Source organism: Rhipicephalus sanguineus, chromosome 2, assembly GCF_013339695.2.
Source record: "Rhipicephalus sanguineus isolate Rsan-2018 chromosome 2, BIME_Rsan_1.4, whole genome shotgun sequence".
Classification (NCBI taxonomy): Eukaryota; Metazoa; Arthropoda; class Arachnida; order Ixodida; family Ixodidae; genus Rhipicephalus; species Rhipicephalus sanguineus.
The window spans coordinates 23,018,462-23,046,310 of NC_051177.1; the positions used below are offsets into that span (position 1 = coordinate 23,018,462).

General features: G+C 42.8%; 2 protein-coding genes across 8 annotated transcripts; one reads left to right on the forward strand and one right to left on the reverse strand.

The window, feature by feature from the left end:
- Nucleotides 1-25,511, forward strand: LOC119382522 (cGMP-dependent 3',5'-cyclic phosphodiesterase). 5 transcript variants are annotated; one of them, XM_037650240.2, is made up of 28 exons: nt 2,043-2,074; nt 2,865-2,879; nt 3,076-3,140; nt 3,241-3,293; nt 3,393-3,467; nt 4,523-4,564; nt 4,649-4,717; nt 5,827-5,960; nt 7,520-7,631; nt 7,813-7,852; nt 8,040-8,103; nt 8,625-8,709; nt 9,628-9,688; nt 10,259-10,340; nt 11,197-11,231; nt 12,564-12,676; nt 13,487-13,564; nt 13,706-13,828; nt 15,738-15,808; nt 16,373-16,498; nt 16,823-16,910; nt 18,159-18,206; nt 18,297-18,371; nt 19,293-19,392; nt 19,502-19,614; nt 21,125-21,270; nt 21,764-21,948; nt 23,854-25,511. In XM_037650240.2, the coding sequence occupies exons 1-28, from the start codon at nt 2,058-2,060 to the stop codon at nt 23,862-23,864; spliced, it is 2,226 nt and encodes a 741-aa protein (XP_037506168.1). In that variant the 5' UTR covers nt 2,043-2,057; the 3' UTR covers nt 23,865-25,511. The 5 variants fall into 5 exon arrangements, with proteins under 5 accessions (XP_037506167.1, XP_037506171.1, XP_037506170.1 ...); XM_037650239.2 differs by lacking the exons at nt 2,043-2,074; nt 2,865-2,879 and adding an exon at nt 1-135; XM_037650243.2 differs by lacking the exons at nt 2,043-2,074; nt 2,865-2,879 and adding an exon at nt 1,190-1,355.
- LOC119382524 (GSK3-beta interaction protein) lies at nt 25,311-27,849 on the reverse strand. Of its 3 annotated transcripts, none has more exons than XM_037650248.2 (3): nt 27,747-27,849; nt 27,534-27,671; nt 25,311-26,457 (listed from the first exon to the last, which is right to left on the reverse strand). In XM_037650248.2, the coding sequence occupies exons 2-3, from the start codon at nt 27,648-27,650 to the stop codon at nt 26,065-26,067; spliced, it is 510 nt and encodes a 169-aa protein (XP_037506176.1). In that variant the 5' UTR covers nt 27,651-27,671; nt 27,747-27,849; the 3' UTR covers nt 25,311-26,064. The 3 variants fall into 3 exon arrangements, with proteins under 3 accessions (XP_037506176.1, XP_037506175.1, XP_037506174.1); XM_037650247.2 differs by having other exon boundaries at nt 27,737-27,849; XM_037650246.2 differs by having other exon boundaries at nt 27,731-27,849.

Here is a 27,849-nt window from a genome sequence, read left to right on the forward strand (position 1 = left end):
GCACGCGGCATGGAGTGAAAAATAAAACTATCGTCCCTGCCGCCTGGCGAGTCAGAGTTGAAGTGCGTTTCATTCAGGCAACATGGGATACTCAACTAAGCAGCAGATCCACTGCCGGGCTTTCTACCGTTATTTGTGAGTGTCGCGCGGCCGCATTTGGCACGCATCTCTCATTTCGCTCTCCCGATTTTCTCGTCTTTTACGTGGCCCCTCTGCAGATGGCTTTCACTCCGTGTTGGAACTCGTTCTGCGCGGCTAACATGCTTGTTGTATGTTCTTTCATGCGTTCCCAAGCTTTTCCTTTCTCCGGAGCCTTATCCTTGTGCTCATATACTTGGTTCTTCTACCTTTATTTCGCTCAAAATATCCGGTCCTGAACGAATAAACAGGAACCAAATCAAGGAGCACTCACATAGATGATCAAACTGGCAGAAGCAGTTCTTGGGGTTTTCTTCTTAAGACACTTTCTCGTGTTATATTATTAATAGCTTGGTTTCGGGGTTCGCTCTATATGTCCAACAGCTAGTATACGTGGTCACAGAGGAGCATGTTTCGCAGCTTTCGCTTTCATCGTGATACTCAGTAAGCCATGGCACACCGCGCAGTCGCGCGTACGTTCTACGCATCATATGCCCACGCGCCGGTCCAGAGAAAACCGTTTCGCTTATCTAGGGCGCGCACCGCCTGTTTCGAGATGCGCATCATCCTCTCATCCATGCCGCGCAGCTGCGCACCATCATGTATTTTTGCTCGAGTCGCGCACGCAGTCACGCGACGGGGACACCCCGACGGGTTTCCGCCGAGCACGCCCTGCCGCCAAATGACTCGTCTGTACGCGCGTGCGATTTTGCAGGAGAAATGAGCGCGCAGGCCGCGCGTCTATCTGTTCGGAAAAACACCTCTCTCTCTGGCGCCTGGCACAAGTTCAATAGCTGCCTGCCTGGGGGTTTTCTGTCCTTGACGGTGACGTCACACGGTCACACCATAGGCCTTCGGGTCACGGGCTGCTAAAAAGGAAGCCGGTGTGCCGCGCGCACAACCCTGCAATTTCAGTTCGCCTACTTCGCCGGCACGTAAAGTGAACCGCACAGCCGGTGGCGGGCGACCGCGGTTTTTGTTTCGTTTTTCGATTACTTTTTTTCTCTCATCGCTGAGAAGAGGGAAAGGAGGCCAGAACCGTGTCTGCCGCGTTGGCTGGCTGCGCCGCATCCTTTCCGGCGCTCGTACTACTACGACATCACTTTCATCGCTTTTTTGTGCATTCCGCAGAAAGCATTTTCGGACGTTGCGTGGCACCGTTCTTCGAAACTGATATGATAGTTGACACCGGGCGAATCGCCTCTCACTAAAAGCAAGTACGTTCAGCAGTGAGCATACTTATTTTGTTGTGATTCCTAAACACGAGACAGCCCCTCATGTTACAACCTATTCTGCATGATCTGGTTTCTGAAATGCACCTTCTACGTTACATCGCTCAACTCACCTGTGAACAAACCGAAACCAGAACTTAGACGCGCTCCTAGCGGTTGCCAAAGAAACCAATTTTTCGATAGTCCCTCCTCCCTACGCAAAGTATTCTGCTACGGCTGGCACCGAAGCCGAGTGTCGCGTGTTGTGGTTGCTGTGCTGTGTGGCTAGTGCCGTCCATCATGAGTTCATCGCATTCGGTAAAAGCGAACACATCGTGATCACACTGAATTGGTTTTGCGACGTTGATAATACGATCAGCCGCATGCGCTTGTGGTTGTCCGTTGTTGACCTAAGCCTAGTCGATTCGCAGCGCCTATCGATTCATTAAATTGAAGGACACTGGTATCATTTTGCAAAAATCATGATGTATTACGCTGACTGATATGCATAGTTAACTGGACTATCATTACTCCTGGTAAACAGAGGTCTCTTGCGCGCTGACAGGTGTCCGTTTAGAGCATATGATGTTCCGCGAAACGTACTGGTGCAGAAAACCGCTGCATGCATTTGTGTCGTCTGGGCGCTCAACTTATTGCCGATTCGTTTCTCTTCCAAAGTGATGCTGTCCAATAAACAATTGCAGTTAAATGGGCTCCATATTTGGGTAAGTTAGTTTAGCATCAACAGTCACTGAGCCGTTGCACGCTTATCTTATTCGCGCTGTTTTTTTCTTTCTTTCTTTTCGTTGTCACGGTTAGCTTACGTTGTGTGTGCGTGTCAGCAGACCGGCGTTACGTGAAAGTGACGTTACACGTCGTGTTACGACATCGAGGCTTACACGTGCGGCGCACTTCCCCGTTTCCAGTCGCAGTCGCGCAGTACTTACAATTGTGATGTGGATTCGTCTTTGCGGAGGACAATCTTGCACAGCGCGTTGCGCTGTAGGCATACCTGTATATCACGTTCGCTGCATGAAACTGCTCGTTTAGAGGCATCGCATCCTCCTGTTGAAATCTTCACTCACGTACCCGAACACGCAAAACGTATGTTACTTCCACGCTGTATTCGCATCGTGGTTTTTTAACCCGAGATACGTTTTCCCAACGGCATACCCACTCGTGCTAGCTACCGTCGCACTCGTATTAGCATGTGCCTTTGCTCCCACCGCGTTCACGCTAGCATGACCTTGTGTAGCTTGATTCCACGGGCTTACATGCACCGTCACAGTTCCGCTCACACATTACCACGCGGCTTCGCCAGTTTAGCGTTTGCGTCGATGTGCTGTGAGCCTTGCATGTGTGTCGCCTGACTTGCTGTCGTGTGCGTGCTGTCGTTGTTTCTCCATTGCACACGTATGTCGATTTGGAGTCCTTAACACCCACAACTTCTCCTCCAATTTCTCTTTTTTTTTTCTTTGCGTGGCTGCCTTTCCGCGTGGCTTCTCCAAATGCTAGAATTCTGCGAAAAAAGTAAGATTTTTGCAATTGGAATTGCTCCATTCTTCTTGCCTATTGTGTAATGCCCTTATAACTGCATCCCATTGCCTCTTTGCCTTGCATCACTTTTTTGCAATTGGCCAAGGCCAATCTTGTTGCATTTGTTCGTTCGTTTGTGTGCGAAACATTGGCACTTAACGGCTGTACCTGCTGCTTCTTTCCTCACTAGAAAACAACGGTGGCCGACATTCAAAGGAATGCAGTCGGATCCCCAGGGATTAATTCAGTTGTGTGGTATGTTGTCCACTATAGTAATCAGTAATTGTTGCCTCTTTGTTGAAAACTGTACTCCAATTGACTTGCTGCTTTCCATTTTTTTTTTTTTTTTTGCCAGCTAGCCTATACGACCCACTAACCACCGAAATTCATGTCAGAGTCATTGAATATGTAAGTACCATGGCACATTAAGGCGAGCTTTTCAAATCATTGTTCCACGTTTGGCCACTCATGCTAATTTAAGCTCTTCCTGTTTTTTGACCGTTCCAGTTGCAAAGGACAACACAGTGTGAAAATGCTTTCATTCTTTTGATATCTGATGATCAAGATGAACTGACATGTAAGGTATGTCATCCACTTACATTTAATATAAATCCAGTGGAGTGACTTTGAACTGTGATATTATGAAGCCATGACATGTGAACAATGCATTGTATAGTGTCGCATGCAGGCATTATGATTAATCGACATTACCAAGCCGAGCACATGGTTCAGGTCATTACGGTGGACTTTTTAGTAAATGCTTGAAAACTTTAATTAGGTTCCTAAAATGTTGTTTGCACGGATGTGCTGTTAGTTAAAGAACGCGAATATGAAACTCCAGCCGAGGAAAGCATTACGAAGAAGGCAGGAGAGTGCCCTTGATTTCTGTGGTGCTTCTCGCATGTAGTGAAATTAAGACCCTTTAGCAGCCTAGATAAATGCCTCGGATAACATACGATTGTTTAATGGCATCTTGCCTGTCTGAAAAATGCACACCATTCGACCTTTGGAGTTTAATTAATGTTCTGCATTCACTGCTATGGCCAGAGTCAGGAGAAGGTACTACGTTCCCAAGGTTAGGTTATACATCCATATACATAACCGTCACGTAAAGTAGGGACAGCCGCTAATACTAGCTTGATTTCTGGAGCACTGCATTCACCGTGTGCAGGTTATGGGTTTGGCTCCCAATGACTCCAAGACATGTACTTACATTGGGAGATGTTAATCTAACCACCTTCTGTAATGAACTAACACTTCAGGAAAAAATGCTAATTCCTGCTGTGCTTTCCTTGGCTTCAGTGTCTGTTTGCTTTGTGTGGTGCTTACTTGAATAAATTTTAGCGCTCCAGTTATCTTGATGTTTCCTTTGTCAAATTATAAGCTTAGTTTTTATGCATTGTATGAACATTTTCCGTCAATAGCTCATTCTCCAAATCACGTTCTCTTACTGTGATACTTAACATGGCACTAACTTTTGTACATCCATGGGAGTAAATGGTCTGTACATGCTTACCTGAAAAGACATTGTTGTGAGGCTAACTCTTTTAGTTCATCCATTTATTGTGTGGATGCATTGGCTAGGGAAAAATTTTATCTTGCTGTGCTGTTGTTGAACTTCAATTCTCACTTTACAGGTAGTTGGTGAAAGAGTTCTAGAAGAGCCAGCCAAGCTTTTGGTAAGTCATTGCCTATGAGCCGCGGTAATTATAGCGTGTAATAGTGCAAATAATGATTAGTGTCTAATTTGCCGTGCTTTGTAGGTCTCAAGTAACAGCTTCAGCTGTGCATTGTCTGAACGACGGCCCATCTCTTTGGATGACATACACCACGTATGTGAATTCAACATCATACAGCGCTTCCTCGAGCTTGAAAACTTGCATTATGCGTCTCCTGCTGTAAATAGGCAATGCTGTAGTGTGGCTGCTCCCTGAGAGTTAATAACTTGCTGCACTGTGTTTTAGCTTTTGTTCACTTAACATTTGAATGCATTTGCATTTTAACACTCAAATTGGAATTCTAAGGCATGCGTAAGAGCTTCTAAATGCTTACCTACATTTATTTAATGCCAGACAACTGGAATTTATTTCTAGTACTACACCATTAGAAAGCTTGATTGTGTTGCATAAGACCTATTGTATATGTAAAGTCTTTCACAATGCTTTGACATGATTTAAAGGGAACTTGGCATACATAAAAGATGCTTCTATCAAAGGTCATCACTTTCACGAGAAAACTTGTTTTCTTGGCAAAGACAGGTCTTCTGGTTTAAGCAACACATCACTCTTAAACTGTTACATTTCTCTTTTTGGTGAAGTCTGCTGCTTCTATTGCCAAACTCAAGTTTTTCTGTCAAAATGTTTGCACCGGATTCTGCTTCTCCCTCGTTTGCTCTCTTTTCATTATTTTGTATATTATTTCCTCGAACGCTGACCCCCAAGTGGTTCTCTCCTTCTTGTACTCTCAGTGAAATAGTGGCAGTTATTCAGAGAAAGGTCAAGTTCAAGTTGACACAGGGGTTCACAGACTTGAAGTGATCAACAGTGTTCAAACAAGGAATGCTTCTGGAGCCAAAGTTTTCACAAAAGGACTTGTCCTTGCCAGGTTTTAGTGACGATGCAATTTTTTTTTTAAACATTGGCTTTACCGATGTCTCATGTTCGATGACTGTTGTTCACTTCAAGAAAAGACTTCAACCTTCAAGTGCCAGCCAGACATACTGGTGCTTTACAGCTGTGTGTGACGTCATTATAGTAAAACGCATTGGTGCCTACCTCTAAAAAACATGTTACCTTTTGATGTTTTGCAACCTAGCTGCTTTGTAGGGAAGCAGACTACAGTTTGCAAAGTGTTCTTTTGGCGGGAACCTCTTCTTGTGCCACCAAATGAGATACCGGACATAAAACTCCTGCATTTGCTTCTTCTTGCTTTTTCTGCGCAGGACCATCGAGAGGAAGTCAGTCGCTTGATAGGCTCCGTACTACATTCACTGCTGTGTGTGCCCGTGCTGCACCCTAAGTACACTGACCGCGTGGTCATGCTGCCCTGTGTGGTTAACAAGACCAATGGCAAGGAGTAAGTGCTTCTCTTGAACAGCTGTGAATGTGAAGGCAGGTCGTCTTGAATAATTTTAAATGTAATTGAAAATGGCGCTCACTTGGCAAAGGATGTTAAGTTTGTAGAGATATTGCTGCTGTTCTTGCACGATGCAGAATTGGAAGTTTTCATTTAATTTCCCTACCTCTTCCTTCTATTTAAAAAGAACAAAAAAAACAGGGACTATCAACTTGCCCAGCGATTACTCTGATTCTCAGGATTAGTTGTTTGTTTACTCTCTGGGGAGTCTCCACTAGCAACTTACTCTTACAACTGAAATGTATAATGTTAATTCATTACTGCCATGTACCAATTTCAAAATGGCCATTTAGCACTGAGGAGGCATTCTTGTGAGACTAAAGGTTATTTAGAGGGCAATACTGTGTAATGTCGATATAACAACCCCGAATTTAGGTAATCCTTTGTATGTTTGAAGGGGTCCTGATACACTTTTTGAACATGGTCAGAAAACGCTGCCGATCCGTAGTTGAGGCTCCCGAGAACACGTGAGCAAAATATTCTAGCGCTACACCAGTGGCGTAACCAGGGGGTGGTGCACTGGGCCCGTACCCTCCCCCTCCCCCCGAAATTTTTTTCTCCCATTGGATACACAGTGCAAAATGACGCTCGACCACACTTACCTGCCCGGTCCCCACTTCAGACCAAGGAGGTGCCCCCCCCCCCCCAAAATATTTCTGCCTACGCCCCTGCAGCTACACTGAGGCCTAGAATTCACAATAAATTCTCAGTCAGCTAAAAATCGCTTCCTCTTCTCTTGACAAATGATGCTATTTACTCAAAATTACTGCGTCATTGACTCAAGTTCAATGCCATTGGCTGATTTGAACATGGTGCGCTCGGTAGTTACTGCGGCTGCTGCAGGTGGCCACAGTAACTACCGAGCACACGATAGCACTGAGCGTATGTCGTGTCTTCGAAGAAAAAGAAAAGTGCTCAAAGTCATGAGGTGCGCGTGACGTACCTTCTTAAAAAATAGCGCTCAAGGTCGCGAGGTGCACGTGACGTACCTTCTTCCCTGTGTCATCCCTCCCTGCTTAGCTTCCAGCGCTTTCGTCGGGACGAGAGAAGAGAGAAAGCAATTACAGTGTGCGACTACGTAATCTTTGTAGCTCCACTCGTACTGGACGGATTCTAAACATTTTTGCGGTGGTCGATTCATGAGGCAATAAGCTGCTTTGTGAAGCTATTCCATGGCTACTTGGAAATGTGTTGCAGGGCCCCTTTAAGGTATTGAAATGTTTCTTGCTGATAATCAGAATTTAATGGATATAGGCTTATAACGAGTGTGAGATATAAACGTATTTTCCTGCCAGATAACTACTTCACTACGTATTACAAGTTTGCTGTGCAGTATTAACCGCTGTTCATTTCTTGCAGTGATGAAATTGTTTAAACTAAGCTTCATTGCCTCATTGTGCATACATGAGCAACATACCTTTCAGTTAGTGGCATTCGTGCATACCCATTGTGCTGTGAACATTTGCACATCATTGTTATTGCTTTCTTTCCTCCTGCAGCTTCACTAAACGTGATGAAGCTGTGGTGCGCGAGTGCTTCCAGTGCATCACGCCCTGCCTCCTCAAAACAACTGCGTACGAAGAGGAACGTAGGCTCAGGGAAGAGTGCCAGGTATTATTGCTTTGCTCGCTCTCTTTTGCGTAATGTGTTTATTGCTTTGTGGGGAGGGTGCCTAGCTGCCTCCATTGTTGCATGGCCTCCCCACTCATTGCACTCTCTTTCTCTCTCGCTTAACGATGGTTTGCATTGTGACACTTCCCTCAGCAGTTGCCAACTTTCTGTTTTCTTGCAGTCACTCCTGTCGGTAGCCAAGAACCTCTTCACACATCTTGGTGAGTCTCTTAAATACTTTTATTAATATGCCGAACATATTTCAAAATCTTGTTTTGAATACTCACTTTGGGTGTTAGCCTCAGTATTCCTTTTAAGCGTAGTATGTGCACGTGTGTGTTACTAAAGCCACGTTTTAGCACTGGCAGTTCATTCAAATTCGAGTGTTTTCTGTTTTCTCCATTGCAGATGACGTCACAGTCCTGCTGAGGGAAATTATGGCTGATGCCCGTAAGCTTACCAAGGCAGAAAGGTATCTATTGTGTGCATTTTTATGCTACTGAATTTCATGCCATACAGTCAAACTAGAATAAGACACAGCTTCAGTGGTAAAGTTTATTAAGATTATAATGGTGCAACCATCATCTTTTTACCAAATGCTTATTTTAAAATCTTTTAAAAAGCTGGTGTCAATAACTACTTTGGTCATGCATTCTTTGTGCTTGATGGTATTGTGAATGCATGTGCTATCAGTATTGTGCTGCATGACAGTGACGTATGCACAATACACGAAAAGATGTAACACGAGTGCTGTCTGTAAAGTCAGCTTCACTTTCAGTTGGCCTGAGACATGCATGTAGGCGTACATTAACAGCCAGCATAGGCATCACATCTGAGGAAATACTAGGGAACAAGGACCGATTGTTCCCTGTGTCATGGCTATCCTTGTTTTATTCTTATTGGCATTATTCCAATCAAATTAAACCCTTTGAACAGTGCCTTAGATATGCTTGTGTTCCTAACTAGTGCACCTCTACTCTTCATTTGTTCCAGATGTTCACTGTTCCTTTTGGACAAAGAGCAAAATGAACTTGTTGCAAAGGTGTTTGATGGGCACCTTGCAGAAGATGGCTCTGAGGTGAGTTCACTTTGTGTTCTAGTGTGATCAGCTGACCTACATATATGTAGGACTGTCACATCATCAGCCTGTTTTGACAGTCATCATTTGCTGCTAAAGCTCCTGAGTTTGTGATAGCATGCATAGTAACCTCGATTATTTCATGTTGTCAGTGTCATGTCTCCTGATTAAGTTGAAAATTACTGTAGTACTAGTTATTAATTTCACTGCCTCCCTGGGGCTTTGGTGTTTGTTTGTATCATCTAAATTTAATTAAAGTATGGTATAGAACAGAAATGCTATACACTCGAAAAAATTTTCCAGCTCCTTTCTTTGAAAGACTTAATAAGTATCTAAACTTGAAAAGGAATGACAACAATTAAGAAGTCAGCTGTACCAACATAAATCGAATGGACACTTTGGAAAGAGAGAGCAGAAATAAAAGCGCCCATATCTGCGTGTGCATGTATCCAGGATATCAGAGCTGTGGGCGTATAGGTTTGTCTGATGACAGCATATCATAGCATATGATAGCATAAAATAACAGTGCCTGTCAACATACGTAGGTAGTATACATAATATAGTTATCTCCACTCTTGCCTTCTTACTCATCAGCTCCTTTTGACTACATTTCCAGAGAACATTTAAAAGTGACCAAAGTAAATCTTAATTTTAAGTCACTTAATTTAACATGTTGAAATCTAAACAGCTCAGCATACGTTCTCTGATTTAGTTGAAATAACTGGAATTTTCACCTATCCTAGTTTGAATTACTGCTTTGATACTCGTGAGACATTGTTTTCTTGAATGTGTTTGTGTTAAAATCAATCTGGTCTCTCCACCCAAAGCCTGCAGGGCACTATGTAAGCAGCATTACTTGTATCCACAGGCGAACTTCAGTGTAATAATATGTGTATTTTTTAATTCTTTTTCTTTCAGGCAATGACCGAAGTCCGAATACCTGCCGACCAGGGCATTGCAGGCCATGTTGCTACTAGTGGTATGTCAAAAGTCATTTCTATACTTCTGTTGAAATCGTTCTTGTATGTATCATGCTTGTAAGGTGAGGTAAGATTTGGCGTAATTTTGTTGCAACATGTTTTCACATGTTAGGTTTTATGTGTTTGGGGAGAGTGCTTTAGGTCATTACAAGAGTGTTGCTTTCACTGGGTAAAGAATTGTTGCTTCATTGAAGAACAAGCCAGGTGCCACATCACGGAAAAGTGAAAAATTTCTCAGAATGTGGTTAAACAAGAAAAATAATAATTGTTGGGGTTTAGCGTCCCAAGTTAAACAAGAATGAGGTCCAGCCCTCGCAACTGATTGTTCGAGTTTTTGCCATTGCTCACACTTATAATAGACAGGCTTTCTTGCCTTTAAGTAAAATGAATGAGCAATATGCGAATTTCACTTCACGCATTTTGTGTTTCCTTATTTGCGGCTTCTACATAACTACTCTGATGGAAGCACACCTATCACTTTCTAGTCCCCAAGTTTAATTTCCATAATGCATAATACATGTCATTCTGTTTTTCTAGCCAATTACTTAATTTATGTCCCTACATTTCAGGAGAGCTCCTAAACATCACCGATGCCTATGCTCATCCCCTGTTTTACCGCAAAATGGATGAAACAACAGGCTTTAGAACAAGGTATGTCATTTGGCTGGTCAGCTTGTAGTAAATTGTAGACAGGCATACTGAAAGTTGTGAACCAATTTCACAAAGATAAGGCACAGTAAAACTGAAAGTTGAGCGAATTAGCTCATGTTCATTGTGAAATTTCAGCGCACACAAAAGACAAGGACACAGTGTGGGATACAAATGAGCACTTAACTCTCAACTGTTTATTTTTGGAAATTACAGAACATATAAGTGCCATTAGTCTTCACTGAGCTTGTTAAGCACTCATTTGTCCCCTGCACTGTGTCCTTGTATTTTGTGTGTGCTGAAATTTCACGATGAATAAGGTGCAAAAAAAAAAAAGGAGAAGAATGCCGCAGTTCTTTGCTGTTACTGACATATATAATTAGTGATGCTTTCTTGCTTGCATTCAGTGGCATGTGAGGCAAAAATTTCTTGTTATAAATTTGTATTCAACGAGTCAACATACACTCTTACTGCTTGAATTGCTGTGTTTGCCTTTGGTGCAGTTGCTGTGCTTAGCTATGTTAGTTGTGCAAACATGTGGAAATGACAAGAAGAGGAGTTTAATGGAAGTGGATGGCAGCATGGGATAGTTGATATGCGATAAAATGGCTATGAATATTGCTAAGAAGCATTGATGAATTATGCCAATTGCTTGCAGTCAGAAATTTAATGTTAACATGTTGTTTTCAAATGAATAATTTCGATTAAGTATTAGGTTTTCATTAACCAGTGGCCATTTTATTTGAGCACATTTTCTGGCTTTTCCTAAGCCATTTGCAGTTCCATTATCTTATGGCTTTGTAGTAGCTGCTATGAATAAATAGCTTAAGAGCTTTCTTTCTCACTCCATTTTTTCTAGGAACATCCTGTGCTTTCCTATTAAAGATGACTCTGGTAAGTAGCATTTTAATTGTCTTTGTGCTCTGATCAAGTTTATCTTGTGCTTTGCTACGCATTTGCAGATCTTCAATATTATGTAGATTATGCCATAAAATTTGGTTCCTAATTTTGAATTCATAAATGATTTTCATGTGCAGTAAATACTAGTTATATACTTCTACCCAGAAAGCGTGGGGATTTGGCTGGCAGATGATTAGTTTGATCTAAGTGTCCCAGCGCCACATCTATGCTTCACAACTGTGGCTTTGCAAATATCGCTTGCCTGTGACAAGAAAGTGCATTGTCACGTTATTGCATTGCCCATTTGTGCTGGAAACATGCACCGAAATACTTGCATATTATGAAAAGCTTACCATGTCCTAAACCTGCATTTTTGTAGTGGAAGCCCGTAAGGATTTGAACATCTTTTTTGGCTGGTTTGATTTCTAAAGTTATGCTTACGTGCACCTGAATTTCATCAAACCCAGTAGCTGTTGTTCTGTGTAGCTGTCTGATTCCAGTCAGCTTGCATTATGTTTTTGCTATTATGCTGATCTCACGATAATCATTACACTTATTTGAAGCATACCATGGCCTATACAGTGCCAAATAGCTGGCTGGCATTCTGTTGTCAAACATGAGGTTGTGAGTTCGACCTGTAGCCATTGTGGCCGTATTCAAATTTTGGTGAAAATGTCCATATAATGGTGTTCTGATGCTTGTCAATTTATGTTATCCTTGAGTACTCCTGAGCTATACATAAATGTTGCTGCAGCAAATGAAATTTATTTGCTCAATCATAAATCATGCCATTCAAATCTAACCAGTGCACTTTCATATCATTTATTTACTCTTAGGACTGAAATTGCAGAGAGGAGTAGGGGTTACAAAAGCACTTGAGTATCGAAAAAAGGCTACAGCTGAATAACATAGGCTACTAACAGTGGCATCACTTAAAACAATTGGATACGTAAGTCAGGAATTAACATTAACATGTTTCAGGTGATGGAGGCTGTATGCCAGCTTCAGTCAGTGTTTGTAGGCAGATCAACCTTGAACTAATGGTCGCCACAAAATAAAACTCGCAATGGAAAAGAAAAAAAAAGGACAATAACATGTTTGGCTTTAGGGGATAAATATTACGAAAAAGACATACACATAAGATCTTATGCCTGAGTGAACCTATAGGATTATATTAGTCTATAGAATTCAGCAAGCTTTCAATGCGGCCTTGTAGTGCCACTGTAGAACATAGAGGCCTGCTTGTGTGTTGATACAGAATTCATTATTGTTAAACATTTTTAGCAGACAGGCCCATTCCATGCTTTTGTCTTGTTATCTTTGCAGGAGTAATTGGTGTGGCAGAACTCTGCAATAAGATCAGTGGCAAATGTTTTACCTTCTTTGACGAGGAAATGGCCAAGGCATTCTCAATATACTGTGGGATCAGCATCATGCATGTAAGTTGAGAATAATATTTGCATTGCCTTTCACGCAGATGCCTAATGTCACTAAATGGGTGGTTTTTTATAAACTAGACTGCCATGACGCAGCTGAAGCTTTGCTACTGGTAGTTTAATTTCATATTTATATGATTGCAGAATAACTTTTTTATGGCAGAAAGAAAGGAAGGAAATTAAAAATACCCACGTAGCCCTAACCCGTTATATCCACTAATCCTTTATGATAGTATCTGCGATCCTGTGTTCCGAAAATGTTGATGTAGAATCATTTGTTAGGAAGTGTATGAGATGTACATTTTTATTTAATAGGTTTGTGCTGAGATTTTGTTGCAGAGTTGCTTCCTGTTCTGTGCAGCTTTGACAACTCTCTGCAGTCTCGGCTAACCATCTCACGTCTGGCATTGGCCACAGAAACTTGATTTGGCATGATTTCAAAAGTTGAATTTTGGACGTTGGGATGAAAGGAGCTTACAGCAAAACTGCTGAATAATATTTATTTAGCGTGAGCTTTTACTGCATAAATTGGCATAACTGAAACTCTCGGAAGTTGTGCTGCACAGCTTAATAGGGAAGCGAAGTCTAAACAATAATCCTAAAAGCCTATTAACTGGTGATGGTATCAGAAGTGACGAATGAAATTCATGCCTGGTTGCTGCAAGAAAAGAATGATGGCTGATGTGTTACCATTGCAGTCTGAGTCACGATATTATTTTTAAATTATTTTTAAGATTGGTCACTTATTTCTGAGGAGAGTTATTGCAGTAAGTGCTAGCACAGTTGAAACCCTGCTTCTACTTTTCTTTTCAGTCTCTGATGTGGAAGAAAGTGCGTGACGCCCAGCACCGGAGCAAACTGTCCAATGAGCTCATGATGTACCACATGCTGGTGAGTTGGCACTTCAGAGCATGCTGGCCAGTTAGAATGGAGCATGCTGACATACATTCAGCACCATTGTAGGTCCTGTCCCTTCTACTCAGTGCAAATCCTCCTGTGTGACACTTCTTGTTCAATTCTGCCTCTTTGCAGGTGTCCAGCGAGGATGTGAAGCAATTGGTGAACAGTGAGGTACCTCCACTGACATCGTTCAGTCCAGACTTTGCAAAATTTTCATACACTCCACGCGTTATTCCAGACAAGACTACACTCGTAGTAAGTATCAGGAATCGTTACACACTGTTGTAGTGCTCTGTCTTTCCTGTTTCTTGTTCCACGAGGAACATACTAAATTGTTAAATGCATAGAAAATTATTATTGGATGGAACTAATTTATATACAGTCGAGTCCACTTAAAACGATACCGTTTAAAACAATACATTGGATAAAACGATGAACAGTGATGGCACCGTCCACTTTTGTATGCTTTCTATGGTAATATAAACCGCTTATTACAATGCTCCAGTGCTGCGATATCGGTTAGAGCGAATGAATCTGGCTACAGCGTGCGCCGATAATGGCTTTCCGTGCCGACCACATGTGCCGCGATGCGCCTCGCACCCTGTCCACCGCCTCAGAAAATGAGTCAACTGCACAGCTTACGCGGAAGTGAGAGCAGGAGCTTGCCTCCCAAACTTCCTTCCCGGAGCCGCTGCTTTAGCCTCGTCCGTGCACTCGGTCACACCGATATATGCACTAACTCCGGCACCCCTTGACCTCCCGTCAAGGGGTGCTGGAGTTGTGGTCGGCACTTAGCGAAGATGCGTTGGGTATGGACGACTTTTACATGCAGACGATGTTGTGGAAACGTCCGAGTGCCTCAGTGATGAGGCAATCGTTGCGCGTATACATTCTGCGGAAAACGGTGAGAGCGATGACTCCAACGATGCGGTTGAGCAGCCTACCCACGTCTGTTTTTTTTCTAAACCCGCTTATAACAATTATCGGTTATAACGATGGGATTTCCTTGGCACTTGGATATCGTTATAAGTGTACTGCATAATACTGGTGGGACCTGGCCCCATTCTCTTGTTGTACAGATATGTTTAATTGTGCAAAATGGGTGCTCGTAACATATCCAGTGATACCGTACAAAAGAAAATATGCCCTGTTACTAGAATATTTTATGGTATTGCGTCATTTTGAGAACGGAGCAGCAGATGATTATTTTTGAATCTTGCTATAGTATTTAGTGTTACATAAAGAATACGCAAGAAAACTGAAGCTGCTGCGAAGGCTCGGTTAGGCTTGATTGTTTTGTGTGCCACGGTAACTAGTTTTTGTCAATGTCTGAAAGAGAGGCGTAAGATATTGGCTATCTGCTGTGGTAACAATGAATGCCTCATTAGCTCTCTCTACAGGCACACCCTTTTTCTAGCTCTTCACTGCTAGAATACTTCAAATGATGCAACTTGTACCAACTGAAGTGTTTTAAAGAAAGCTGTTATAATGCAATTCGTTATTATGACACAAGTTAAATTATGCTTTAAAGAAACCTTAGTGAAGTGAAAACATTGTCACAATGCTTACACTGCAGAATGTAAATATCAGCAACTAACTGTTGTTAATTTTACAGTTTGCTCACTACTCGCATCCTTACTGCATGATGTGAAGGAATGCATTAGTTAATGATCATATATAATCTTGTCATATATAATGTTGATCATATATAATGTCATATATAATATATATATGAGCTAGGCCTGGGCAAAGGACTAGACGAGTGCAAGCATTTTCAAATCTTCTGTTCCAACTAACACACTTTTGGAAGTAGTATTCTGTTTATAACTTGCATCTGAGTGATGCATAACACGTAGCTACAGTCACTATCAGGTGCCCCCACTTCCGTTATCTCCCTTCCTTAACAAGACAAACACATTTAAAATACTGCCTTAATTCTCTTGACACATAGGCATGCCTGTAGTACTTTCATGCCAGCTCCATTGAGCTACATTATTTGGCCAAGATAATGTGTTAGTGTGATCCCCACCTGTGCAATGGCCAGTACCTCAAGGGAGGTGTTTACAAACAATTGCAGCACAGCTGTATTGTTTGTTTATTTCTTTCTTTTGCTTGCCCTGGTGCGTGGACAACAATGACTAATAACTGCCCTTTCTCTTTGCAGGTCGTGATAGCCATGTTTGAGGACCTTGGTTTTACCAGCAGATTCAAAATCCCCAGGGACTCACTGGCAAAGTAAGGCTCACAATTTTGCCTGTACAGGTGTGCTTGGTACAATCTGTTCAGGATTATGCTTCTGTCTCCACCATCTGAATTTTGTGCTCTGTTGCATAAATACTCAGACACAGTGCTGTGTGTGTGTGTGCCTTTTTTTGAGCTGCAGGTAGTATTGCACTGCTATCTATCTACAGGTATTCAGAGAGGAATGAACTTAGTCTGAAAATGTGTCACTTAACTAGGGGTTACGATTTCACGGTGTCATTATAACTGGTGAAATGACATTAGCATTAATGTTAAATTAATCTTTTGTATGCAACTAAGACATTGGGACGCAGTGCTCATGGTAACGGCCATGTACTGCTTTGACAAGATTCAATGCTCCTGTTGTCAAGCGATTTCTTTTCTTCTTTCCTGGCTCAAAATGACGCAGCTGTTACGTAGAAATGGCACGCAGCTTATTCGCAACCTCATCACAAGTCTTCCCAGAAATATTGGGAAATTTATAATAACGTGCCACAGCCATCTCCATGACTGTACTGCACACTCATATGACTGCCTTTTCTTTGTTGTTATTTGCAGATTTGTGCTTATGGTGAAGAAAGGATACCGGGACCCTCCTTACCACAACTGGATGCATGCTTTTGCAGTAGCCCATTTCTGCTACCTGCTCCTCAAGAATCTCTCTCTTATTGGGCCTTACCTCACGTGAGTACTGCTCGTGTTTTCCTTCACTGGCTTCTATCTTATCTTCCGCACGAGTTGTGACCTTGTTTGTCACCGTGAAAGCTGGAGTTCCAGCAGCACATGGCTGTTACGTTGTTGATGTTCACTGTTATCATTGCGAGCACATCGTAGCGGGCTGATGCCAGCTCTTATCTTGTCATGCTAGTGTTGTTTTGTGGATGGTACATTGTATTCTGCCTAAAGACTGATATGTCTCATTCTGTGTTAGCTTGCAGCTTTCCGCTCAGCTATGCTTCCTAGTGCTGCCCTATGATAGCTGAACGTTCTCTTGTGTTGTGTTTGCAGTGAACTGGAAGGCCTTTCGCTGTTTGTGGCATGCCTTTGCCATGATCTTGATCATCGAGGAACAAACAACTCTTTTCAGCTCACTTCTGTAAGTTCTACTTTTCTCATTGCTTAGTCCTAGAGCAAAACATTAGTGCTGTATGCAGCACACTCAAGTCCATGAAGCCCATGGAATGTGCCACTATACTACACACACATGCACGTGTGTAAACATGCACACGCACACATACTACGCATGCACAAGCTGGCCAAGCATCTTGTTCTGTGCTTGTCATGTACAAGAAACCAATGTGTACTTGTGCTTGAAGTCTAAAGAAACTAGCGTTTTCTCGGAATGCACAGATCATTGTATGTCCAGTGTCCATGTGTAACACAGAATGCGAAACATAAATGCATTTGCAAAGTTCCCTATGTTTGCTTGCGTATGCGGCACAGCCATACTATAGCACCATGTCACAAAGCCGTATTGGAGAAAACAATATTTAACATTCAGTATATTGGATATTTAATGAGTTTGTGTGATGATATCGGCAAAAAAAATTTTGCGTTTGGCCTCTGCCAGAGAAATTCAAGCACAATGCCTCTTTCAAATTCATGCTTGTGATGCGCTGCTGGAGGACATGGACCAGAGAAAACGAGGAAAACTGTTTTCCTCGTTTTTTCTGGTTCCTGTCCTCCGGCAGCGCGTCACAAGCATGAAGACGTACCAACTAGCCCCTATTGCCGCCTTATTAGCCTCTTCCAAAGTACAATGGATGTCCTGCAATTTTAATGGCTTATCAGTACCTTGCCCTGGTGATACATGGCATGTGATCAATAGTGAATAACAAATGCCTGCTAAGCGATTGTTTATATGTAACCATGTGATTGGTGTGGTCACATTGGATCAGTATGTTTGCTTGCTAGCTGTGTAAAAGCCAAGTTATGTAGTTGGTTAAAACATACGTCTGCATCCAGAATGTACTGTTTCACGTTGCTATTGTTAAGTATTTGCCATTTTTTAGCCAGCGTAAATGTCTAGAGCTGCAAGTGAGCGTTCACATTGTAACTAATAATGTTGTGTACTTTGCATTTTCGTTTTTGTTATTATAAACAAGAGATGTATTCTTGTTGAAATAAAGCATGGCCACCAAATTTTTTTTATTATATGCTCTAATTCATTATATTAATGCTGATTATGTCACAGCTTTATTGCATTTGCTGTACTAAAACTTAATATACCGGGAGAATTTTCATTTCATTGCATCGCATTATCTGCACACTGCTATGTATTCAAGGAAGCCAGAAATGGCTTATTTTTGGTGTATCTGCTAAGTTTTTCTTTTTTCTTCCATAGAAATCCATATTGGCATCATTGTACAGTTCAGAAGGATCAGTCATGGAGGTGGGTGCAATATCTTGTAACCATTGCTTCTGCTTGAATTGTAGTCATTAGTCGCAAGTGTAGTAACATTTGTTTTGTTCTCGTGTGCAGCGCCACCATTTCGCCCAGGCAATGGCAATACTGAACACAGATGGGTGCAACATCTTTGAGAACCTTTCCAGGCAGGTGAGTTGCAAAGTTGAAATATATTGTGCATTGGTGCTTACGCATTTTGTTTCATATTCAACATATTCAACTGAAATTTAGTGATAACAAAGGTTGTTTTCATCTGTTCCCTTATTTTACCCAGCTTTGTCCACTACATGACCATATCTTTAGGATTTATACTAGTATACAGTTACCTTTTCAAAATTGGCCAGACCCTGTCGGAATGGATTTCCTCTGACACATACGCGACGTATTTTGTCAAACAGCACTACTCTTTGGCTAGCGACAAACAACATTCCTCTGCAAATATTTGGATGTATCAGAGTTCTTAAATACTGGTTTTCGTCTGCAAGAAAAGGCAGTTAAATTTTTTTTAGCTATCCTGAAGCCTTATTTTGTTTATGAAAGATGCATTTGTATGGAACAAGGGAATCTGTGCCAAGATGTGTGCCTGAATTATATATGTCAGCAGTGTAAGACAGGTCATAGCACTATAGATGGCTTGCACTGACGTCACTGAAACCGCCATGTTGGAGCACCGCGTGGCAGGATGCAAGGTTTGTGACGTTGCGTTAATCTTATCAGTACATCGCATGCATGTTCTTTCATTTTTTGATACACAGAGCCCAATAATATTGTAGCCATGTCGTTATCATATTGAAGCAGGTTAACGACAATGCGATTGTGCTGCCTTTACGTCATCAAAGACGCCATGTTGGAGAACCAGTACATTATGAAGCTGTGTCCATAACGTCACGTGCAAGCTACCTACACATACTCAACTGCATACACATGATAGAACTTGTTGCAGGCACCATGATAACCTTTCGTCTTGGGAAGCGAGCATTTATTGTTTGAACCCAGCACAACTTCTAGTAGCATATTGTCTGAAGACTTACACACTGACCAGGTGGTGATGTGACTATTGCTTCTTTGCAGGAGTACACTGATTGCTTGGATCAGATGCGTGACATCATCTTGGCAACAGACCTCGCTCACCATTTCAGGATTGTACAAGAGCTCAAGCTAATGGTGGCTGGTGAGTGTCAAAGTGTCGAATCGCTTGGTTTGCATACATGCTAATCATGTCCGTTTCACATTCTGATCTCATTTCACTCGTGCGCTTCTGTTTGTTCTTTCTGGCATAGAGGGCTACAATTACGACAATCGCAAGCATCACAATCTCCTCACGAGCATGCTGGTCACGTGCTGCGATCTCTCTGACCAGACAAAAGACTGGAAGAGTTCAAAGAAGATTGCTGTAAGTACAGCCTTTGGATTGACCTCTGCATTGTTGCAAATACTAACTCTTTACCTTTTAGCCTTTTACTTTATGAGAGCTTGGGCTTGGTTACTATGCTTGCAGTGACAGCTTGTTCACAAATTTTGTGAATGAAGTTGAGAATCAGGGGGAGCGTTATTGGGTACTTTACATCAAAATGCAATGATTTGGAATTGTTTCTTTGGTAGAATTATTGTGTTTCCTTAACGGTGCTAATAGAGGGTGAAGCTTTTCATGACAGAATTTCTTAATTGTAGCAAAAGAGAGTCTGCTTAGTTTTGCAATAGGTTGTACTAATTCATTTTCTTAGAAGGGGAGTGGTTTCTTTGACTCACATCATCTCTGTATCTGCTTGTTTTTATGTGGCGTAATGAGCCTACCCTACGGTAGCACAGAAACAATGTTTACGAACATGCTGCAGGCTTGCTATGCTAGGCACTTTTGAAAGTTGACAGTTTCACAAGAATACATGGGAATGTCTAATTCTCAGTTATTGTGAAGAAACGACACGCACAATATTTTCTGGAGACATTTGTGAGAACTTGTGACAGTGTTATAATTTACACTGGCGTTTTTATGTATCTTCAGCTTATTGCACCCATTTTTTATATATCTTCGGGCTATTATGACTGTAACACATTTGCAAAAAAGTTGCACGACAATGTAAGTGAAGAAATGGCCGTCTGTCTCATGTACGCAGCGCTAGCCAATTAATATTGGATTTCAAAGAACATTTGCAGCATACAACGCCGAAGTTAGGACAGTAAGTGTGGCGTACATATATAGTCTGATAAAGTTTATATATAAATTGGTGAAACACAGGGTAACGCTTGTGTGTAATGACATTTCACGTGGGTCAGGCATGTCTTATTGCTTGATTTAGGCTTCATTCTAATTGATGGTGTCAACTTTTCAATTGATAATATAAGTAGTAGCACTGCACGGGCCAATCTTTCCGGCCCAGGCCGTCCAGAATAGGTGATACATGGTGCAGTTCTGGGCTCATCGCATTACTTCAGTAGTTTGTACTTGATATAATTTGTTGGTGGCACATTAGCAGTGCATTTTCATGATTGTGCGTCGACTGGCCGTGTACTTGAAAGGGCATCTCCTTTAAACTTCGGGAAACTTTCATCGAGTTGCTGCTGTTTGAAGTAACATATGTATTAACTTGCATAGGCGTGCACAGGGTTCCCCATCAGGGGGGGAAAAGGTTCATCACAGCGCCCCCCCCCCCCCCACACACTCTACTAAGTCAATGTATGGGGCAGATTTTGCACTACCCCCCCCCCCCCCCTCTTATGTGACTAGAAGGGTCAATGTAAGGGGCAGATTTTGTGCCCCCCCTCTTAGGTGATTAGGGGGGCGGTCGCCCCCCCCCCCCTGCCCCCCCCTGTGCGCACACCTATGTTAACTTGTCAATGGCAATCACATAATTAAAATGGAAGACTGTGATTTTTGTAACATTAGTCATAATTGCTTTCTGCAGGAACTCATCTACAACGAGTTCTTTTCCCAAGGAGATTTGGAGAAAGCGATGGGTGTGAAGCCAAGTGAGATGATGGATCGCGAGAAGGCATACATCCCTGAGCTGCAAATCCACTTCATCCAGACCATTGTCAAGCCCATATTTGAGTGAGTATGCCAGGACTTGGCGCTGTTGTAACATGCACTAAATTTTGTGAGCTGAGAGCTTTACAGTTTCTTTGTTCTCAAACTGGATCAGTGTTGCGGAACTGCCAAGGCAGTGTCCTTTTATATCCTGCAAACTGTCTAAATAGAGCAGGACTGGCACTGACGCTGACCAGTGTATTACGATGCAATGTCTTTGGTGTAGCATATTTTACTGAGATACTGCGAAATCTTGTTTGAAACATGGTTAGCACTGCATGCTGAAACCATTTCACGCCTAATAATATGTCTGTAAACTTGGCTTAAAAAGATGGTGTTGCTGTCATTGGCCAACTGCTGCAATGCGGTAGCAGTGCGAGGCAAGACACTAGTTTTTCTTCAGCCTCACTTTATCTCATTTGCCTGGAAGCTCTTTAACAAGCAGAATTTAGCAAGTTCATCTGTTGTGGTAGCATTTACTGTTGATCTGAAGAGGTGATTGTGTTGTCTTACACAGCCTTCTGGCCGAGATGTTTCCAGCTGCGCGAGAGACTGCAGAAGCTGTGGACAACAACAAGATGTACTGGGAGAGAGTCAGCGACATCTGCAGGCGACGGTATGCCAACAGTGCTTCTTCACTGGACCTTTTCGAAGATGAGAAACTTGAGAAGGAAGTGCTGCGGTGCTTGGAAAAGATTGAAGGTACGTACCTGCTGTCTGTACTCTCTACATGCTTACTATAGCGAAGCTACATGAACAGAAGCTATTATATATGCGTTATGAAAAACAGCATTACGTAGATGGGACAAAGAAGACAGGCAACTATTCAGCATTACTTCTTTGCCTGTTTGTTATTGTATCCTGCATTTTCACATTTCAATTGATCATTATTGGCCGACGTCACCCACTTTCAAGATAAATCTTGCTCCTCTGATGAAAAATGTATGCCAATCTCAAGGGCAATGTTGCCCAACACAGCTTCTCGAAGCACTAGCTGACACCTGATGCATGTGCCAGACATTTGAACGAGTGGCCTTGACATAAAGAGGAGCATGCGTGTGATTGTGGTCTAATGGGCAGCAGTTGCAGCAACAGGTTTTGGGCTGTATTGTGCCATGCCAAGCCACTTGAAGAATGAGTTAAAAGATATACAAGGGCAAGACTATTCAGCTGTTTTTAACATAAAGATGTGAATGGCTCAAGCAAGAAATGGTAACAAGTCATTAGAGAAATTGTATAAGTTATTAGGAAAAAAAACAAGCCCTAATCTGACTTTACAGTGGAATATTGTTGACATGACCTTCATGAGAACTGAAAAATTAAATGCACCACCCGAAAATTGTATTATCTCAAGCATGTTAAAAGAGTATGAAAACAGATGCACTCTGTGACAAATTCAATGTAGCATTGATCTGTAGTGTCATTGACTCTCATCAACGTGATCATCACTTACCCAATCGGAATCAATGGTGTGGCAGTGGCTCTCTCTGCAGTCTCCAACTGGATATTTCTCTATGCCGCTACTACGGAATATGTTCGGCTGCGGGCATGTATCACACTGTTCATAGGTAACTGGAATGTTATTTGAGGTAGTATGCCGAAATATAACGTTGTGGGTTTATAAAAACCAGTGAAAACCCACTTCTGCAGCCATATTATCCAATTCCAGGTGAAAATGTAGTCTCACATAGCGCATGAATACATTGCTCCTATGGCATGTTGGCGAGGAAAATAAAGAAAAACTTTTGATATTATCCGAAAAAATCGCAGACGATTGCAATATTCCCTAATGTGAAATTCTAGCGCAGTTGGATGTGCTTTAGAGTACAGCTAGATCATATTAGAGCTCAGCTAGATTTCCATGACAGCAGTGCCGAGCCTTTGCTCGAGCAGCACTGGCAGTCGAAGCACTTCCACCGGTTTTGTCCAAACTGCGTTAATGCGCTAAGTTCCACAACTGCGCCTTGAAATGATTGAATGGGTTAAAGTGCAAGGAGATTGCACTTGCAGGAGTGGGAAGGGTCATAAACCTATGATCTTACCGGAAGCCACAGCAGTGTGAGCTCTTGTGCTAGAATGTACAAGAACTGTACCTGCGCTCTGTGCTTGCCCGTCTTTCGTCCTCCCCTGTGCCACTCGTTTGCTTGGTTACACACTACAACGATGAAAAACCCACGAATGGGCACATAAGAGTTGGGCTTCAAGACATATTGTGCAGATTCGTGTCAACGAGATGCCACTGTAGTGGGCCATTCGCAAAGCATGTGATGTGTATTTCTTTTCAGGGGCAATTCTCTACAACCTTTGCCTACGAAGCTTTGCTGTCCTTGCCCTCTGTATTTCCCTGCCCCAAAAGTTGTACAAAGAGATGCCAATAATAAAAGTTGGGCCTTTACCTTGACATCAGGGAATCAGCCTCTACATTCAAACATGTTTTCCCGAGTTGGACAGTCTGTGTTTGTCACTAGATACTTACGCGGTTGCAGAAAATAGCGAGAGTTTGTTTTGCGCTGTTCAAGTGCGAGCATAGGTGATCAAACACATTTTCTAGCAGAACAGATTTGTTTCAGATTTCAAAGAACGTGGTGCTTGCCTTTCTCTTTTCAGAGCACGAGTGATCGCAGGCAACTAGAAAAAGCCGCTAGTTCAACAAGTCAGAATGGCTAGGCCAGCATTAGCCAGAAGCGGATGCACTTCCCTGTGCTATGCCCTCAAAATCAAAACACTTTGCCCCCACCCCCTGCATTGTGGGGGGCAGAGAACAGACGTCCATGCCACCAGTGTTGTTAAACTTCCTCGCACCAGGAGCACACACCCACTCCCTCACCACTGCATTCCAGACAAGCGGTTGCACTTGCGGCACTGCTACTCCCACAATGCTACATGCGGCCGGCCTATACCGTCTGCCAAGGAGTCACAGCGGTGGGACCAAGCCACAGAAGAAAGCAAGCAAGCCTGGGACACCTGCTGGTCTTGGACTGCTTTAGCTCTGGCTATGTGACAAGAAGCCATGCCATGTGCTAGTACTCATTTGCAACACTTGCTTTTTAAGGAAGTCCTGGTGCTTGTTGTTGTTTGTACTCTATTCTTTTGTTCTCAATGATTTGCCAGAGAAGAGACTGGAGGGAGGCACAATTGTCCCTTCATTACGGTTGCATCACTTACTTGCCACCCTCCAGATGATTTCCGTCACCATCGCCCATTGTTATTTATAATTCCCTGTACATACTGTGTATATTACGAATTTCTGTCTCCCATTCTTTCACCTAAGTGTCCACGTGCTTGTCGCCGCCTGGCAAGTGTCACATGGTGCTGTGCTTTACGAAGGAAACAAAACAATGCCGCTGTTTCTTTTGAGTCGGTCAAAAGGCAGCTGGCTCTCTCGAGGCGGCAGCTTGTTGGCCTCCGAGGCCAACAACCTTGCAAGCAGCACACCCAATATGAGATACTGGGAATCGACACAAACGCTTCATCAGCAATACCACTTTTTTAGACCCATTTTGCACAAACACACATTCTACATTAAGGACCCCCTTTCACACCCCCTTTTTGTGCCCACCACCTTTCAGGCATTGCAATCACCATTTGTCAGTGTTGCCCCAGCCATTTCGCCAAGGCTCAACACGCGTGAAGTACAGAGACTGCAACACACACCTTGCTCACTGTAACTATAGTTGTCTCGTAGAGTTTGCATTTCCTCCTGTTGTGCCTCTTTTATTGGACAGAATCGGTAGCTATGTGTTGCCGCTTGTCACCGACTGCACTTCCACTTGCTGCGGAACCTGTCCAAATCTGGTGCACCCAGTGAGACTGAACTTGCTGTGTACAGTGCATTTATGGGAGCAGCAATTATATTTTCATGTGCCGTAGTTTACAGCATTTCTAGGCTTCAGCAATGTGAGGTTGTCTGGTTAACGCTTCGACATGTCTCTTAGAATTCGGTGTTGGGAACACACCATTTTCAGTGAGGTTGAGACTCGAGAAAGACTGGTGTTTCCAATTTGTTATCTTCTTGCAAGAGCACACCAGCCTGCAATTTCTGCAAGCTAGAACACACACACAAGTGCAAGGCAAGATATTCCACTTCATTTAACATGTCCATGTGTTCATCACTTCTCTGTACAAAGTTTGAAGAAAGGATAAGATCCTCAGGGGTTGTTTAACAAAACTCGCATATAAATATTATATATAAATATATAAATATTATATATACATATATTGAGAGATTTTAAGTGTCAATAAATGTTGTGCGTACATGTTCCCTGCATCAGGAGTCTGTGTCATTGAATGTTTTATTTCTGGAGACAATTCTCAATGCTTGAATTACTTTGAAGATGACTGCTGCATCTAAGAAGAGGTGCTGCATGTTTGAATGCACGAATTGCTCATTTATGTGGAAAAGCAAGCATATCAAATACGAAATGCTAGCACCACATAACGAGTGCCGTTTGCCACCAAGATGCTTTTGCGTACTTTATCCAGTTGCACAAAAGGCCAATAAGCATACAAACTCAGAATTATATCATGTAGTAGCACCTGGAAATAATAAAATAAACCTTATACATCTGTAAAGTTCTCACGGGTCAGCAAATTGTTGTTTACTTCACAATTATATTGTCCGGAATGTGTCAAGCAGTGTCCGAAAATATATCTGTGGGGGAGATTCAGAAATGACTAGAACACACATACATGAAACACTGGTTGGCACAAATGCACCACCTGCAATACAGCACCAAGGTCGTAGTCTTTTGTCATTAAACTGCAAAATGGTTCAGTTGGCACAGGTAAGCGCTGAAAAGCACGTCTCGTCGCAACAACTTATAGGTCGGTGCTACCTGTTGACATTTCGTCAATGCTTTGATCGTCCTTCTGCAGTTCCTGCAGTTTCTTTGTCAATGCTTCACTGAAGAGACGCCGGTAAGTGGGGCTTATGGAGTCTAGCAGGGTGTTGACAGTCTCGAAACACTGCCCATCTTCAACATCCCGAACATTGTAGTCATTGCCGACGACTTGGAAGCCTTGACGCGACATCATGACACACATCCGCTTGTCCTCTTTTGTCTGCAAATTGAAGTAACTGGCCAGTTCGTCTGACGGAAGTGCGGACATGCCCACATCGGCCACAGCAAAGCGGATCTCTTCAATGATGGACTTCAGTTCCTGCTGGAAGGGTACTTCCTCAATGCCGTAATGGAACACCTTGCTGCTGGGCTGTGTTAACAAGACACAAGAGGAGGGAACGTTTAGTGCAAAAAATTTCACATAATTGCTTTGGATCATGACTGAAACTTTTCTGCATCAAATTTGTGAACCGCGATTGGCTCGTCTGTGTGAGCTCCGGAAGAAAGTGACAGAGAAATTAGAAATTCGTGAGAGTCGATACAATTCATGATAAATCGTTATTGGAAATATCCGACGCGACAAGGGTAATACCGGTGTCACACGGTGCATTTTGGATCGTGATAGAGATCGAAATTCTTTATTATGATTGGCTTTCTCCCTCAGCTTGCGAAAAAGGGCTAATCAAGATCGGACCAAGTCAGGATCGGAATCGACCGTATGATGTCAGTATTACGCATTACCCAGACAACGCTAATGAGTAGGCACGACGACACGGGACGGCGTAATGAGAATGGACTGATGCGCACTTCTAGATTGCTAGTTCCTACTTCCTCGTATGTAAACGCCGATGACTCAGCACAGCAATGTCGGACACCTTCTATTGGTGCGACGGCACGAAGGATCAATCATTTATGCGTATACTAAACAACGTCATTTGATTAAGCCAGAACTCCATGGAGCGAATGCGGTCAGAAAGCAATCAGTCGGGCTTCATTCGCGGCATGACGGGGTGTACGGTACATGAACGCAGACGCAACTCCAACAAACGCCACGTGGTTATAACGGTGAAGAGTGCAGCAGCCAAACAGTTCAAACTACAGTGAACTAGTCACTGCAGTTAAAACTCTTTTTTCGACGAGCATGTACCCAGCAAAACAAAACAGTTGCAGTAATACAGGTACCGTCAATCGTACCGTCGTCAGTCGTCGAGAAATTGATCTACAGATACACCGCTTCAGATTTTTACACGAATCAAGGAACAAGCGCTGGTTCTTGTTATGATTCCCGTCACTGTCCGCGGCATGCATGTAACTTGATTACAGCAGTGTTTCGATACACTGAGACGCTGCTTGCGTTAAGCGAAATCGGTGATCGAGACCGGTTACATTGAAAAAAAATAAAAATAAAAGCAAGCACGCGTGTCAGTATGATACACCGTAACTTACCGATACCGTTTCCATCGACGACTTGGAGGGTTTTGTCGACATCGCAGATTTATCGGCTGTGTCCAGTTTCGACGAAGAAGACGGCAACTCGGACGCCGACGTAGTTGCGGTAGTCATCAAGCTGCCCGGACAGTGCGACTGCAAGGATAATATTGTGAACGGGTTGCATAATGCAACGAATATATTAAGTAAATTACGCTTACTGGGAACCACCTGATAACCACCAGCTGCAAGCAGAGCGAAGCCAGAGGCGAAGACGTCAAGCTGGCACCGCCACAATGCACGGAAGAAACCAGGAAACGCGAGACCACTACTC